Source organism: Staurois parvus, unplaced genomic scaffold (assembly GCF_062004578.1).
Source record: "Staurois parvus isolate SC_StPar_1 unplaced genomic scaffold, SC_StPar_1.0 ptg000149l, whole genome shotgun sequence".
NCBI lineage: Eukaryota > Metazoa > Chordata > Amphibia > Anura > Ranidae > Staurois > Staurois parvus.
The window spans coordinates 630,078-646,690 of NW_028317945.1; the positions used below are offsets into that span (position 1 = coordinate 630,078).

The 16,613-nt window shown below is 42.7% G+C and overlaps 1 protein-coding gene across 2 annotated transcripts in view; it reads left to right on the forward strand.

Annotated features, from left to right (window-relative positions):
• ADSL (adenylosuccinate lyase) overlaps positions 1–16,613 on the forward strand; it is a 307,415-nt gene that overhangs the window by 127,765 nt on the left and 163,037 nt on the right. For both annotated transcript variants that reach the window (XM_089674217.1, XM_089674218.1), the window contains exon 8: positions 14,968–15,037. In XM_089674217.1, coding sequence (XP_089530343.1) covers positions 14,968–15,037 — 70 coding nt within the window. The remainder of the gene's footprint in view (positions 1–14,967; positions 15,038–16,613) is intronic.

The following is a 16,613-nucleotide window of genomic DNA, read 5'->3' on the forward strand; positions in this document are numbered from 1 at the left end:
TCATCCCCCATATAGTAATTCATCCCCCATATAGTAATTCATCCCCCATATTAATTAATCCCCCATATTAAGTCCCCAAGTCCCCCCTGTGTCAATTCACTTACCTTTGCTCCGCGCGTTCCTCTCGCCGTGTTCCCGCGCCATTCCAGTGTAGCATGAAAATCTGTCTCCTATGAGGATCTGTCCCCCTCGACGTATCTGCGCATGTGCCAGTTTCAGGCATTAGCAGCCGATCGGCGATCTCCGGCACATGCGCAGATACGTCGAGGGGGACAGATCCTCATAGGAGACAGATTTTCATGCTACACCGGTCTTCAGGGCGGACTGTGAGAGGAGCCTAGCTCCGCGGGCCGGATTAAAAGGTCCGCCGGGCCGTAGTTTGCCCATTGCTGCCCTATTGCCTGTCACCTGGTGCGCAGTGTGCTCCGGAGCCGCAGCCAAGGTGAAAAAGAGCCGTATGCGGCTCTGGAGCCGCAGGTTGCCGACACCCGCCTTAACCTATTAGCAATAACAGAAACCTGGCTTCAAGCAGCAGATTCTGCTTCTCCCACAGCACTTTCCTATGGAGGTCTTCTCTGGACCCACTCTTCCAGACCCAGTGGTCGGAAAGGTGGTGGAGTTGGTTCGCTTCTATCCCCACTGAGCACCTTTCAAGTCCTCCCTAACCCTCCCTCTTTATCCTTCCTTTCTTTCGAGACTCACTGCATCTGGCTGTTTTCTCCCATTTCTCTGAGGATTGCAGTGATCTATTGGCCTCCTGGACCGGTGTCGCGCTTTCTTACCCTACTTTCTTTCCTCTGAACTACCTACTATCATTCTGTGAGATAACATCCCTATTAATGTCAACAACCCAGCTACATCCCAACTCTTCAATTTAGCCTCATCTTTTGCATTAGCACAATGTATACAGTCCTCCACTCACTCTGATGGGAATACATTAGACCTCGTTTTCTCCCATCTTTGCACTCCCTACAACCTCACAAACACCCCCTTTCCTCTCTCTGATCACAATCTCATCCCCTTCACAGTGTCCTCTTCTTCAAACACCTATCCCTCCAGGCAGCAAACAATTACCTGCAGAAACCTTCACAACTTGAAAACTGCTCCTTTCCACTCTGCAACTGACCAACTCTATGACAAAATCTCTGCCCTGTGCTGCCCTGATCTGGCCACTGCTGTCTACAACAGTTCGCTTTCATCCACATTAGACTCACTTGTTCCTCTAACAACATAAGGCATCAGGCCCCGACCATTACAACCTTGGCAGACTGACGACACCAGAAATCTTAAACAACATAGCCATGTGCTGGAGCGACTGTGGTGTAAAACCAAATCTCAACAAGCATTCACCCTATATAAATCTGCTTTCTTAACATACAATTCCTCCCTTCATGCTGCCAAACAAGCCTACTTTGTCACTCTTATTGATACCTTGTCATCCAGTCCTCGTCGTCTCTTCTCTACTTTTAACTCTACTTTCTTCACCTCCACCCTGTACCTCACTCACTGCTTACGAGATTGCAAATCATTTCAAAAACAAGATTGACGCAATTTGTAGGGGCATTGCCACTACACAGACATCCATCCCACTTAGCATACCTTATACTAAACTCCCTTCAACACTTTCCACTTTTGATCTTGCTACTACCGAAGAGGTCACTAAGGTTTTCTCAGAAGCCTGTCTCACTACCTGCCCCCTGGATCCTGTCCCCTCACAACTACTACGGTCACCCTCTTCTTCCATCCTATGCTCCCTCACTCACATCTTCAATTTCTCCCTCTGTAACGGTGCCTTCCCCTCCCCTATAAAGCATGCACGCATCACTACCATACTTAAAAAGCCCTCCCTGGACCCCACCAACCTGAACAACTCAAGACCCATCTCCCTGCTGCCATTTACCTCTAAACTCCTAGTTAGTTAGCTTAGTGTACAATCGCCTGAGCTCCTACCTCACTGACAACAACCTTTTTGAGCCTTTTACAATCTCTGTCTTTCGCTCACTGCACTCCACTGAAACTGCCCTACTAAAACTCACTAATGATCTACTAACAGCTAAAACCAATGGCCACTACTCTGTACTCTTACTACTTGACCTCTCTGCGGCTTTTTATACGGTTGACCATCCCCTCCTCCTCAAAAAACTCCACTATCTTGTCCTCCGAGACTCTACTTTCTCCTGGTTCTCCTCCTACCTATCGCAGCGCTCCTTCAGCATTACCTATAATGCTGCTGCCTCCTCTTCACTCCCTCTTTCTGTAGGGGTCCCTCAAGGTTCTGTCCTTGGACCCCTTCTCTTCTCCATCTACACCTCCTCCCTTGGTCACTTGATAAACTCCCATGGCTTTAAGTACCATCTCTATGCTGATGACACACAAATCTATCTTTCTTACTCACCTCACCCCTTCAGTCTCCTCTCGCATTACTAACCTACTAAGTGACATATCGGCATGGATGTCACTCCACTTCCTCAAACTCAATCTTTCCAAAACTGAGCTCTTCATATTCCCCCCAGCCCGTGCCCCCCTCCCCTGACTTCTCCATCAAGATCAATAACACAATCATCAGTGCCTCCCCCTCATGTCAGGGTACTAGTTGTAATCCTAGACTCCCATCTGTCCTTTCAGTCCCAAATCCAATCGCTGTCCAAATCTGGTAGACTTCACCTCCGCAACATCTCCAAGATACGGCCGTTCCTAACCTCGGAAACCACTAAGCAACTTATTCACTCCCTTGTTATATCTCGCCTTGACTATTGTAATTCCCTCCTCATTGGCCTACCTCATCGCAGGCTATCCCCTCTTCAGTCTATCATGAATGCTGCTGCCAGACTCATCCACCTTACTAACCGTTCTGTATCTGCCACCCCTCCCTGCCAATCCCTCCACTGGCTTCCCATTGCCCAACGGTTAAAAGTTCAAAACATTAATAATAATGTATAAAGCCATTTATAACTCAGCCCCAAATTACATCACCGATCTTGTCTCTAAATATCACCAAAACCGTACTCTCTGCTCCTCGCAAGACCTCCTGTTCTCTAGCTCCCTTGTCTCCTCCTCCCATGCTCGTCTCCACAACTTCTCCAGAGCTTCCCCCATCCTCTGGAACTCTCTACCCCAATTTATTAGACTATTGCCTACTCTGCTCACTTTTAGGCGATCTCTGAAAACCTATCTCTTCAGGGAAGCCTATCCTGCCCTCAGCTAATAATGGAATCTTATACTCTTCCATCCAGTCCATCCGCCACAGTTACTACCTTTTGTACCACTAGCCCCTCCCTCCTAGATTGTAAGCCCCGAGGAGCAGGGCCCTCCTATCCCTCTTGTATTGAACTGTACTGTTGCTGTATTGTCATTATATTGTAAAGCGCTGAGCAAACTGTTGGTGCTATATAAATCCTGTATAATAATAATAATAATACATACCCTCAAATTAAACCTGAGAGTGCACTTTCAGCCCATATCCATTATATAACTATAACTTGAATATGTTTTGGTAAATACCTGAGAAAACTAAAATTGTGCCTTTATCCAAATATATATGGACCTAACTGTATCATATGGGACACAAGATTTTGCCACTGGGTTATATTCAGCTGCCATCAGGTTACATAGTTAGTCTGGCTGGAAAAAGACAAAAGTCCATCCAGTTCAAGCATTAAAAAAAACAAAAGTTATAATCCTACACCCACAGTTGATCCAGAGGAAGGCAAAAAAACCCAGCAAATCATGTTCCAATTTGCTCCTTCAGGGGAAAAAATTCCTTCGTGTTCCCCTGAGAGGCAATTGGATATTCCCTGGATCAACTTTACCTATAAATCGTAACCAGTTATATTCTGTGTATCCAAGAAACAATCCAGGCCTTTTTTAAAGCAATCCATTGAGCTGGCCAGAACCAACTCTTGAGGGAGTTACATAGTTAGTCTGGCTGAAAAAAGACTAAAGTCCATCCAGTTCAAGCATAGAAAAAAAAAAGTTATAATCCTATACCCACAGTTGATCTAGAGGAAGGCAAAAAAACCCAGCAAAGCGCGATCCAATTTGCTCCTGCTGGTAAAAAAAAATTCCTTCCTGATCCCCCGAGAGGCAATCGGATATTCCCTGGATCAACTTTACCTATAAATGTTAGTATCCAGTTATATTCTGTGTATCTAAGAAACAATCGATGCCTTTTTTGAAGCAATCCACTGAGCTGGCCAGAACCAACTCTTGAGGGAGTCTATTCCACATTTTCACAGCTCTTACTGTGAAGAAATCTTTCTGTTTTGGATATTTAAATTTCTTTTCCTCCAGAGGTAAAGAGTGCCCCCTTGTCCTCTGTGATGACCTCAGGGTGAATAACTCTACACAGAGTTCACGATATAAACCACAGATGTATTTATATATGTTGATCATATCCCCCTTAATCTCTTCTTCTCAAGAGAGAATAAATTCAGTTCCTCTAATCTTTCCTCATAGCTGAGCTTCTCCATGCCTCTTATCAGTTTGGTTGCCCTTCTCGGTACTTTCTCCAGTTCCCCAATGTTCTTTTTGTGAATTGGTACCCAAAATTGAACTGCATATTCCAGATGAGGTATTATTAATGATTTGTACAGGGGTAAAATGATATCTCTCTCTGGAGTCTATACCTCTTTTAATACAAGAGAGTATTATGCTTGCTTTAGAACCCGCAGCTTGGCATTGCATGCCATTATTAAGCTTGTGATCTACCAGAGCCCCTAGATCCTTCTCCACCATTGCTTTCCCCCAGTTTTGCTCCCCAGGTGATTGGACTCTGGTAAAAAAGAAAAAAAAAGAAGGCTTTGGGAACGTCCTTGGATGAGGGACCTTTTTTGTAAACTGCAAGAAACTTACATTCTTCTCTGAAGGTTTTTCTCTGTGTCTCTCACGCTTTCTCTCACATGTTCTACTAAAATGATATCGTCTATCAAGATTCCTGCTGCAACAAAGCTACTGCATTTCCTAATGCAGCTTCCAGATAGGTTGTCTCCCCAACAAAGCCTTGGGGGGACTGTACCTGGACGATGGGGACTGTCCTGTAATTTTGCTGCCCTGCATTGGATCCTGCTGTTGGTGCTCCCCTTGGCAGATAGTGCAACGCATGGAGTTATCCAAAGGGTGCTTTATATGGTTCTGTTGCAGAGCCTTGCCTTTGAAGACCTCTGTCAGGGTTAATGCCCATGCTGTGTCGGAACTTCTGCCCAAGCCATGCTATAAATCCTGCTCCGCACCTTCCCGGCGCTTTAGGGGGGACAAACGGCAATCCCTGACCCAGATTCGTCGTACCGACGACCCGATCAGCTGGCAAAGAAGGAGGGGGACCTCTGATGCCCATCCGGGCCGGCTGGACGATCGGTGGGTGGCTCCCGCACTGCTGCTCTGAAGAAAGGAGGAGAGGGCAAAATGGCGGCCAACGCCGGATCTCGGAGCGCCTCCACCTCAGGGGGGAAACTGCCTCTGAAGCAGCGGGCCCAGCTCTCTCCATCCAGACCTAGATTGCATGATGACAGCTCCCCAGGCTCATGTGAGTGATCCCTCTGCTCCCTCTGGGTCCATCCCCAGCCCTGCCAGGTCTCCCCTTCAGGCTGCGGCCCTGTCACCTGGCCAAGAGTCCCATGCTTCCTTCCTGCTTGATAAAGAGATGGCAGAAATATTCAATAGCCAGCTCACTAGCCAAGATTCTGCTCCTGATGGTCTAATTTCATCCCCTGCTCCTCTGGATGTACCCCAGCACTGTTCGGGGGACTCTGTTCTCATTGCTCGTTTTGCTGATTTGCTGCAGAGGGAATTGGAGAAAGCTACCACTAAATTAACCTCTAACCTCAGGCAGGAGTTTAGGGAGATTATTGAAAATTAAGTTGATGAGACTCTTCCATTCCTTGACTTGGTCTGGGATACTTGAATTTCACTAGTTTTATGTTGTATATTGTTCATTAGCTATTTAGGTGGATGCTAGCCTATTTTTTGGCTCGGCATTTTTTGTCTCTTTTCTTTTCTTCTTTTTCCCGCCTTTTTTCACAATTTTTATGTGAGGGTCACTGTGAGCTTTTCTATTTGGATCAGCATTCCAGATATCCGCATTAGTGGATGTTTGGGTCAGGTCATCGCTGCTCTGCCTTTGTTTCCATGTCTACACTGAGACCTACCGATAGTGTGGTTCGTCTTCTTTCTCATAATGTGCAAGGCCTGGGTTCCCCCTCTAAACGTCTCAAAGTGTTCGCTCGTTATAAGTCCTTAGGAGCTGATATAGTGGCATTGCAGGAAACCCACTTTGTTTCCTCTTTTACGCCTAGATATATCCGTAGGAATTTCCCTCTGTTTTTTCGCTAACGCATCCAAAAAAAAAGAGGGTTAGCGCTCTGTCTATCGTGACAATTATCTTTTACTGAATCTAAAGTGATATAGGACAAGGAGGGGCGATATTTATTAGTTAAAGGACATCTGGGGGGTAATTTGGTGACTTTTCTGATTTATTATGCCCCCAACGTGAATCAGTTGACATTTTTGCAATCCTTGTTTCAAACTTTATCTCCGGAATTGGAAGGTGATATAATTTTGGCAGGAGACTCAAATTTGGCCCAGGATCACATGCTTGATAAATCACATGCTACTAAACTTAGAGCTCCTCCGAAACAAAGTTGTGCATTTGCACAACTTTTGTATCGTAATAGCTTGATAGACGCGTGGAGGGAGGCCAACCCCACATCTAGAGACTATTCCCATTTTTCTAGAGCTCATAATCACTATTTGCGGTTTGACCACATTTTTCTCCCTACGGAGATGTTATCTAAATTAATTTCAGCTAAAATTGTGGTGAAACCGTGGTCAGATCTTGCCTTGACATCATAGAACACTTGAAATCTTATTTCACTATTAATAAAGCGGAAGATACAACTCTTGCTATTAATTGTGACGTCTCATAAAGCCTCTATACAAGGTTTTTTTATTATCCAATTATCCTATAGACTTAAGCGATCTCATGAAGAGTTGATTTCTGCCAAACGAGGGACTATGAAGCTGTACTAGCCCAACACAAGCATAGCCCTTCCCAAGATCGGTTCCTCAAGGTGGAACACGCTCGACTAGAACATAACCTTTGCCTCACCATGAAAGTGGAAAAACAGCTAGGATGGCTGAGTCATAAATTTTTCATGTGGCGGTACAAACCTGGTTCTCTCTTGGCACGTAAGCTTTCTACTAAACATACCTATTCAGCTCTTCCTAAACTCCAGCTTGCAGGAGGTCAAATTTCACAGGATCCTCAGAAAATCCTTCAGGAATTTAATACTTTCTATACTGCTTTATATAGCCTGTGACGGGCGCTGTGTCAGACCCCAGCCCTTCTCACCAACTTGTGACCGAAGGACTAGCCAATCTAAAACCGCTGTCAGGGCTCCAGGTATGACCAGAGGTATGTGAACTGACGCAGGGAAACGCAGGCTTCAGATATGATATAAACAATATAATTTATTAAAGACTAACAAACATAAACGCAGTGCAATACTAAAACATAACACAGTGCAAACGAACCAAACCAAACCACCCACAGATAATACATACAATGCAAGCGTCGTCAGGCAGGCCGGGTCAATAACAATCGGGTAGGTAGGAACAGGGGGTCAGGCAGAGAGATAAACAGGTCACAAGCCGGGATCATCAACAGGAGGTCAGAATGTATGGGGTTAAGCAGGAGAATGGTCAGACAAAGCCAGGGATCAGAGCAGGAGAATGGTCAGACAAAGCCAGGGATCAGAGCAGGAGAATGAGCAGAGGTCCGGATCAAGCAGGGTCAGCAACGAATCAGTCAGACAGAGACAGGGACAGGAACAGGGATGCAGGTAACAAGATACAGGGCCCAGGAAAAACACACACCAAGGCGCAGACTGCAGGTCTGGCCATCCCTTAAATACACCTGCATAATTAGCTTCAGGTGTTTGGCTGGCTGCCGGGTTGAGTCTCTGATTGCTGAGAGCACCCGCTGGCCAGCCCTGGTACTGCAGCCCACAAGGCAGGTGAGTCCCACCATTACTGGCAAGTCCATTCCTGACAACCGGGCTGCCACTTGCATAACAATGCCACTCTCAGCTGCACCCTGCACAAAGATTTTCCAGCTCACTGGACCCCAAACTAGGGGCCAGCCGCCTGAGAGCGATTGTTACTGGGTCAGGTTAAATACGCAATTAACCCTTCACACTACTACCACCACCTTTTTACAGAGAAGGAGGAAACCCACAAATCTTAGCAGTAACACTATGATGTTTGAATAAGTGTCTGTATACACCCTGTCACCGCAGACAGATGTATCCAGAGGTTTTAAAACACACAGTAGCACTCTTCAGAGACATGGATTCTTAGTTTGCAATTAAGAGCTTTAGAAACAGTTCAACACTTTTCAAAAAATAGGATTTATTACTAAAAAGGTCAAAAGGGTGCAATAAAAATATTTACAGAAAATATGTAAACAATATATACAGTGGGGATCGAAAGTTTGGGCACCCCAGCTAAAAATTTGTATTAATGTGCATAAAGAAGCAAAGGAAAGATGGAAAAATCTCCAAAAGGCATCAAATTACAGATTAGACATTCTAATAATACGTCAACAAAAGTTAGATTTTATTTCCATCATTTACACTTTCAAAATAACAGAAAACAAAAAAATGGCGTCTGCAAAAGTTTGGGCACCCTGCAGAATTTATAGCATGCACTGCCCCCTTTGCAAAGCTGAGACCTGCCAGTGTCATGGATTGTTCTCAATCATCGTCTGGGAAGACCAGGTGATGTCAATCTCAAAGGTTTTAAATGCCCAGACTCATCTGACCTTGCCCCAACAATCAGCACCATGGGTTCTTCTAAGTAGTTGTCTAGAAAACTGAAACTGAAAATAGTTGACGCTCACAAAGCTGGAGAAGGCTATAAGAAGATAGCAAAGCATTTTCAGATGTCAATATCCTCTGTTCGGAATGTAATTAAGAAATGGCAGTCATCAGGAACAGTGGAAGTTAAAGCAAGATCTGGAAGACCAAGAAAAATATCAGACAGAACAGCTCGCAGGATTGTGAGAAAAACAATTCAAAACCCACGTTTGACTGCACGATCCTTCCAGAAAGATCTGGCAGACACTGGAGTTGCGGTACACTATTCCACTATAAAGAGATACTTGTACAAATATGGTCTTCATGGAAGAGTCATCAGAAGAAAACCTCTTCTACGTCCTCACCACAAAAATCATCGTTTGAACTTTGCAAATGAACATATAGACAAGCCTGATGCATTTTGGAAACAAGTTCTGTGGACCGAGGAGGTTACAATTGAACTTTTTGGCCAGAATGAGCAAAGGTACGTTTGGAGAAGAAGGGGCACAGAATTTAATGAAAAGAACCTCTGTTCAACTGTTAAGCATGGGGTTGGATCAATCATGCTTTGGGGTTGTGTTGCAGCCAGTGGCACAGGGAACATCTCACGAGTAGAAGGAAAAATGGATTCAATAAAATTTCAGCAAATTTTGGATGGTAACTTGATGCCATCTGTGAAAAAGCTGAAGTTAAATAGAAGATGGCTTCTACAAATGGATAATGATCCTAAACACACCTCGAAATGCACGGGGGATTACATCAAGAGGCGTAAACTGAAGGTTTTGCCATGGCCTTCACAATCTCCTGACCTCAACATAATTGAAAATCTATGGATAGATCTTAAAAGAGCAGTGCGTGACAGACAGCCCAGAAATCTCAAAGAACTGGAAGACTTTTGTAAGGAAGAATGGGCAAAGATACCTCAAACAAGAATTGAAAGACTCTTGGCTGGCTACAAAAAGCTTTTACAAGCTGTGATACTTGCCAAAGGGGGCAGTACAAGATATTAACTCTGCAGGGTGCCCAAACTTCTGCAGACGCCATTTTTTTGTTTTCTGTTATTTTGAAAGTGTAAATGATGGAAATAAAATCTAACTTTTGTTGACATATTATGAGAATGTCGAATCTGTAATTTGATGCCTTTTGGAGATTTTTCCATCTTTCCTTGGCTTCTTTATGCACATTAATACAAATTTTTAGCTGGGGTGCCCAAACTTTCGATCCCCACTGTATATATAATATATATATATATATATATATATATATATATAATGTATATAATAGAGCAATAACACAACAGAGAGATAAAGGAATACGTTTAAGAAAGTAGAATACTTGCAGATGTCCTGGTTTAAGCAGCGTCCAAGTGTCCTGAACAAAAGGGTGCCTTTTCTCCCAAAGTTGGTTCCTGATGTTAAAAGGGAGAATCTTCATCTTCCTCACCAGGCATAACAGCCTCTTTTCTAGGAACCCAGCAGGGTGTCTCCTTAAAGCAGAGAACCAATCGCCTCATTTGGGGAGGGGTGTTTAGGCGGGGACCCCGGCTATGACCAAATCCCTCGCATGTTTATACCATGGTCAATAACCTTCACTAGGTACATGTAGCAGCCTAGCCACTGGTAGATTAATATGCAGAATGATATCCTGAACGTCCAGATATCACATATGGCATATCTTACGGTTCCAGATAAAGACATATTGCTTTCTACTCTCGTGTAGGTGCCACATAGGGGAGTAAGGTGTCAGGTGACTTGTATTAAACTGACCTACAGTATCTGAATATATGCTTTGTTTTATTGTACCTTGTTCCTGCCAGGATTTATAAAATTGTATGAATAAGTGGTTTCAAGTTGGATGTATGTTTTACTGCCATTCTGGAATGCTTTTCATGTCCAGTGACTGACTGATTTATAGCTTTACGACCAGGCCAAGGCAAGAGCCTGACAGACATCCTGGAACCAGCTAATTGGGTTTACAACCATGAAGCATATCCAGCTGTGCCCTATGCGCTCCTGAACTCAGCACACACACAGACCACATTCCTTCAAAAAAGGGAGGGGGAAGACTGCATGGAGTGAGAATGACATTTGCAGGATATGATACAAGATGGTAGATCTTTAGCAAAATGGTTGTCCGCGTCCAATCGCCACATAGCCGACCCCAGCCAATTGAGCCCTCTTTGCTTCAAGATTTTTTGGGACTTTTGTGGCTCCCCAGTATTGCTGAAGCTCTTAGGGAACTCATGCAACAGCCCATAACTAGTGAAGAATTAGGTAGGGTTCTTAAATTGCTGATGTCACATAAATCCCCTGGCCCTGACGGCTTACCTAATATTTACTATAAAACTTTCTCTGAACAGCTTCTCCCCCATATGTCTCTATATTTAAATTCCTTGAGAGAGAACAGTGTGATTCCTTTGGACGAAAACGAGGCTTATATTAGTGTTATCCCTAAACCTAATAAGGACACTACATATATTCTTAACTATTGACTTATCTCGCTTATTAACTGTGACCTGAAAATCCTGACAAAACTTCTGGTCTGGTGCCTTAATTCTTTCTTGGCACTATATATTCATAAAGATCAATCGGGTTCCATACCTGGTCGTCAAATGTTAGATTAAATTTGCAGGTCCATAGCTTTAGTGTTTGCTGTCCGCTCTAATTGGGATGCCCCTCTCTCTCGGGTATTGTTGCTCCTTTTTTTGGACCTTTATAGGGCTTTCGATAGCTTAACTTGGGATTATTTGTTCTCTATCTTGAAGGCTTTTGGATTTGGTCCTACATTTCTTTCTCTATTGCAGTCCTTGTACCACACACCCTCAGCTGAAGTGTCCATTAGAGGCTACAGATCCCCTATATTTCCAATTCGTTGCGGTACTAGACAAGGTTGTCCCCTCTCCCCTTTACTCTTTGCTTTAGCCATTGAACCTTTAGCTATGGCTATCCGTTCTCATTATGGTATTCATGGGGTCCACTGTGGTCCTCGGGAACATAAATGGACGTTATTCGTGACGATGTCTTAATGTATATTTGCTCCCCTCTGACTACCATACCTAATTTACTGTCTCTTCTACACTGTTTTTCTGACCTCTCTGGACTCTCTTTAAACTCTCAAAATATGACAGCCCTTAATGTTTAGGTGCCCACTTCTATGGAATGCCAGCTTCTAAATATGTATGATTTTCCTTTGGCGGTTGGTGCTCTCTTTTGGCTCTCTTGCCACTCTCGCCATCCCATTTTGTGTCCTACATTATCTTTCTCGTTGTCGGTCTGGGATAGGGTGCGCCATCGCAAGTCCCTAGCCTCCTTGTACACGCCTTTAGCCCCTGTATTCTGGAATCCTGAATTTATCCCTGGCCTGGTCCCATCTGTGTTCCAATGGTGGATTAATAAAGGGTTATGGAGGATAGGAGACTTCCTCCAGGGGGCTCGAATCTATCCTCTTCAATATTTTAAGGATAAGATGCAGATACCTCCAACTGAAACTTTTAGATTTTATCAAATTGCCTCTTTTATCTGTTCGAAAATTGCCTTATTGGATGAACCATCCATCCTGACCTTGTCAGGATGGATGGTTGTAAACTTCCCTATATGGACCAATGGGAACGGGACCTAAATATCCACTATGATATCTCCGATTGGCGAGACATGGCTTAGCATTGTCCAAAGTTTCTATCAATACCACATTAATTGAGGCAAATTATAAAACACTATTGAGGGTGTACTTGGCCCCAACTTGGATTGTGAAAATGCATCCAATTACTTCCCCTCTATGCTATGTTCCACGTCTGATGGCAATGCCCAATAGTAGTTAGATTTTGGATCCGCATATTTAATTTGATCTATACGATGATGGGGGTTAATATACGTAGGACTCTGGAGATGGCCCTCTTCCATAAATACCCCACTACAGTCCCTAAGAACTCCCTTAAGCTACATACCTATATGTTGCTAGCGGCAAGAATTACTATAGCTAACCACTGGCAGCGTTCTCTTATCCCTCTAGAATATGTTAAAACTAAATTAAACTGGATCATGATCAACGACAAACTTACCTGTATTCTACACAACAATGCTACTAAATTTGACAAAACGTGGGATCCATGTATTCAATACATCTATGTACCTTGATATTTCTCACGGTGACCCTCTTTTCTCTTTTTCCTTCTTTTTCTTTTGTTACTTCTTCTTTCTCTTCTCTTATTTCTTTTTCTTTCTTTTCTTACTTTACTAGGTCTTTTCTCACTCTTCCGTGTAGTGCGGTTGGGTGAAATCATTTGTATTGGTTCTACAACATTTGTCATGTTTTTCTGAATGCTTATTTCAGACGCTTTATGTGGCTACAAATATTGTCCTTTTTTTTTATTATATCAAGGCATTTGTTTTTGATACTATTTTGTATTCTGAAAACTTTTCAATAAAAACCATTGGAAAAAAAAAAGTTATAATCCTATACCCACAGTTGAGAGGAAGGCAAAAAAAACCCCAGCATGATCCAATTTGCTCCTGCAAGGGAAAAAAATAATTCCTGATCCCCTGAGAGGCAATCAGATATTCCCTGGATCAACTTTACCTATAAATGTTAGTATCCAGTTATATTCTGTGTATCTAGGAAAGAATCCAGTTCTTTTTTAAAGCAATCCACTGAGCTGGCCAGAACCAAATCTTGAGGGAGTCTATTCCACATTTTCACAGCTCTCACTGTGAAGAAACCTTTCTGTGTTTGGAGATTAAATTTATTTTCCTCCAGACGTAAAGAGTGCCCCCTTGTCCTCCCTTGTCCTCTGTGATGACCTCAGGGTGAATAGCTCTACACCAAGTTCACCATTTGAACCACTGATGTATTTATACATGGTGATCATATCCCCCCTTAATTTCCTCCAAGGCACCAGGGTATTCCCCCATCCTCCCCAAGGCTGCGGTGGTCATAGGTACCCTTCTGGGTGCAATTTCACAAGCATGGCATATCTTAAATGTAGGGAAAATGAGTCAGGGGGATTTGCCAACTCAGGCTTGGCTTTTAGCTTCATTGGGGGAAGTAGTTTATCTATTCAGGGTCCTAGTACCCTTTCCACTTATGGTTGCCCCATTCTCACAAAATTAGTTAAAACACAGTGTGCAGTACTGTGTGCCGGCAGCGGGCTGGAGGCTTTCCTTTTTGTTCCTGGAAAGAAGAGTAGGGCTGAGCAGGGCTCAGCCATTCACGGGAAGCTTTGTATTCTCTGAATGAAGACAAGGCTTCCACCGATTTGACTGAGATGAAGATCGTATTGGAGATCTTTGAATTTTCCTTACTAAACCAAATTCTCAGTTTTGTGGCAGATCTATTATTTTTTTAGTGTAGTCTTTCTTGCTGTGTTCTGTTGAAAAAGAAAATGCATAGCATGTGCTATAATATGATAGATGTAGGTATTTTCAGTGTTTGCTTGCATCTGTGGTTGGTGTGGCATACCGCTTCAGCTGTTGAACAATGTTTTATATGAAGGCGTGCATTGCTTAGATCTCCTATATTGCTAATTTCCTGGCACTCATGCTGAGTTGCTGACACTCTTGCTTCAGTATCTCAATTAACCTAACTTTCCTGATATGTGTAATTATTGTTCATCAGTGATTCAGAAAGTGTGCCAGACTGTGTAACATAACAGCCAGAAACTTTAATTTTCATAAGAATTCCCAACAATAGTAGCCCTGTATTTCCTAGGGAAAGCTTTCCTTGAAGTAAACTTTTTCCTAAGAGGAATATGAGGGCTTCCGATGTTGGGCATTTTCCAAGTATTCATTGTGAACTACTGACTTCAGTTGCCAATTTTATCATGTTCATCTAGCACTCTTAATTAATATTGCTATAAACATCTCCTTAACAGGTCTTGTATGTTTGTACCTAAGTATTTATTGACACCACTCATCAAAAATGATTCCTGACCATTCTATAAAATTGTGTTTATGCATAAGCTTAGTATTTCTGTAAGGGAAGAAGGGCCTTGATCCAATCAGTGCATGGAAAATGAGAGCCAAGTGGCACATGTGAGCCAATAAAAGCAGTTGGATGAAGAAGTCTCTTTTATTAACTGTAAAAAGCTTCTTCTTTTTTTTTTTTTTTCCCCTGTGTTCTGCAGATATGCACTGATATCCGTCTGTTGGCCAACTTGAAGGAACTTGAGGAACCATTTGAAAAAGAACAGATCGGTGAGTCTATTTATGAATCACCTGCTCAATTTTAAAATGGAATACGTCTAGCCACGCACATGCAGATACCCTTTTAATGTGAACCCTTTTTCGTGAAGGATACTACTCATTTTTATGGAAGATGGTCTGGCCTGCTATCTGTTGCCCTATCTTTTTGTGCATTGGTGCCCAGAATTGAGATGCATATTCCAGATGAGGTATAACTAATGATTTGTACAGGGTTAAAATGATCTCTTTCTGGAATCTATACCTCTTTTAATACAAGAGCGGATTTTGCTCGCTTTAGAAACCGCAGCTTGGCATTGCATGCCATTATTAAGCTTGTGATCTACCAGAACTGATCTGTCACCAGCTGTGTCACCAGATCACTTTACCAGCCCACTACAGGTACCATGTGAACGCTGTAGCCAATCACAGCAGATCATATGACAGTTGTACACAATGAAAGGCTTTGATTCATGCCTGTCATTGTGGACTATTGTGATGTACTCTGTGATTGGTCTTAGTGATCACATGGTACAGACAGACAAATCACAGCTCATTTGTACCGTGTGATTAGCTGTTGCCATTCACAGCTAATCACAATAGTAAACAATGAATAGTTTTCATTCATTAAAAAAATGGTTACTTATAACTGTAAAATTCAGTTCTAAGAAAAAAAAAATTAAATCCTGATCACCTCCCCAGAGTAGTACAGTGTTACTAAGGTAACACTGTATGCAAAAAAAAAAAAGTATTAAAGAAAAGAAATATTTAAGAATTGAAAAAAAGTTAAAAATGTGTTTATTTTTTACTTACTGTGAGCAGTTAGTGTCCCTGATCTCCGCCACACCAATTATATGATGACACTGTACTGCACTGGTGACAGTATGTACAAAAAAATTTTAAGTTGTGAAAATAAAAACTTTTTTGATTTCTTAATTTTAAATTACAACTTCAAAAATCTCGCCATACCTCTTACTAAATATCTTGGAGTGCCTACTTTCCAAAAAGAGGTAATTTGGGGGATGTTTGTACTGTTCTGGCATTTTCAGGCCTCAAGAAATGAGGCCATCAATACAACAGGACTGATCCATTTTGCAGATGTTGTTGTGTTTTTTTTTTCAAAATATTCAGTCTTATTTTTTTTCGTTTAGCAAACAATAACAAAAAACAGTGGTAATTTAAATACCATCGAAAGAAAGCTTTATTCGTGCGAGAGAAATGCTAAACATTTTATATAGGTGCAGTGTTGGATTCAAAGTGCGACAGCGCTGAAAGCTAAAAATTGACCTGGGCTTGAAGGGGGTAAAAGTGCCTGGTATTGAAGCTGTTAAATAAATGGTCACATAATCTGGGGGTGGAGAAACAGCAGTACACTGACCTTCCCAGTGAATAGGTGTGCTGGTGGAGCAATGTCAGCACAAGTCTAACCATTGGAGGGCAGGCAAGCTGTGCTCCCAGCTTCAGCCAGAATTCTGATGCTGGGAAAGATGTGTTTCTATGCCTAGCATGGTTTGAAATGGGAACGCAGGAGGACTGGCAAGATCACCAGGTATTTCACACAAAGAAAACAGGATACTTTTTAATGTGGGCA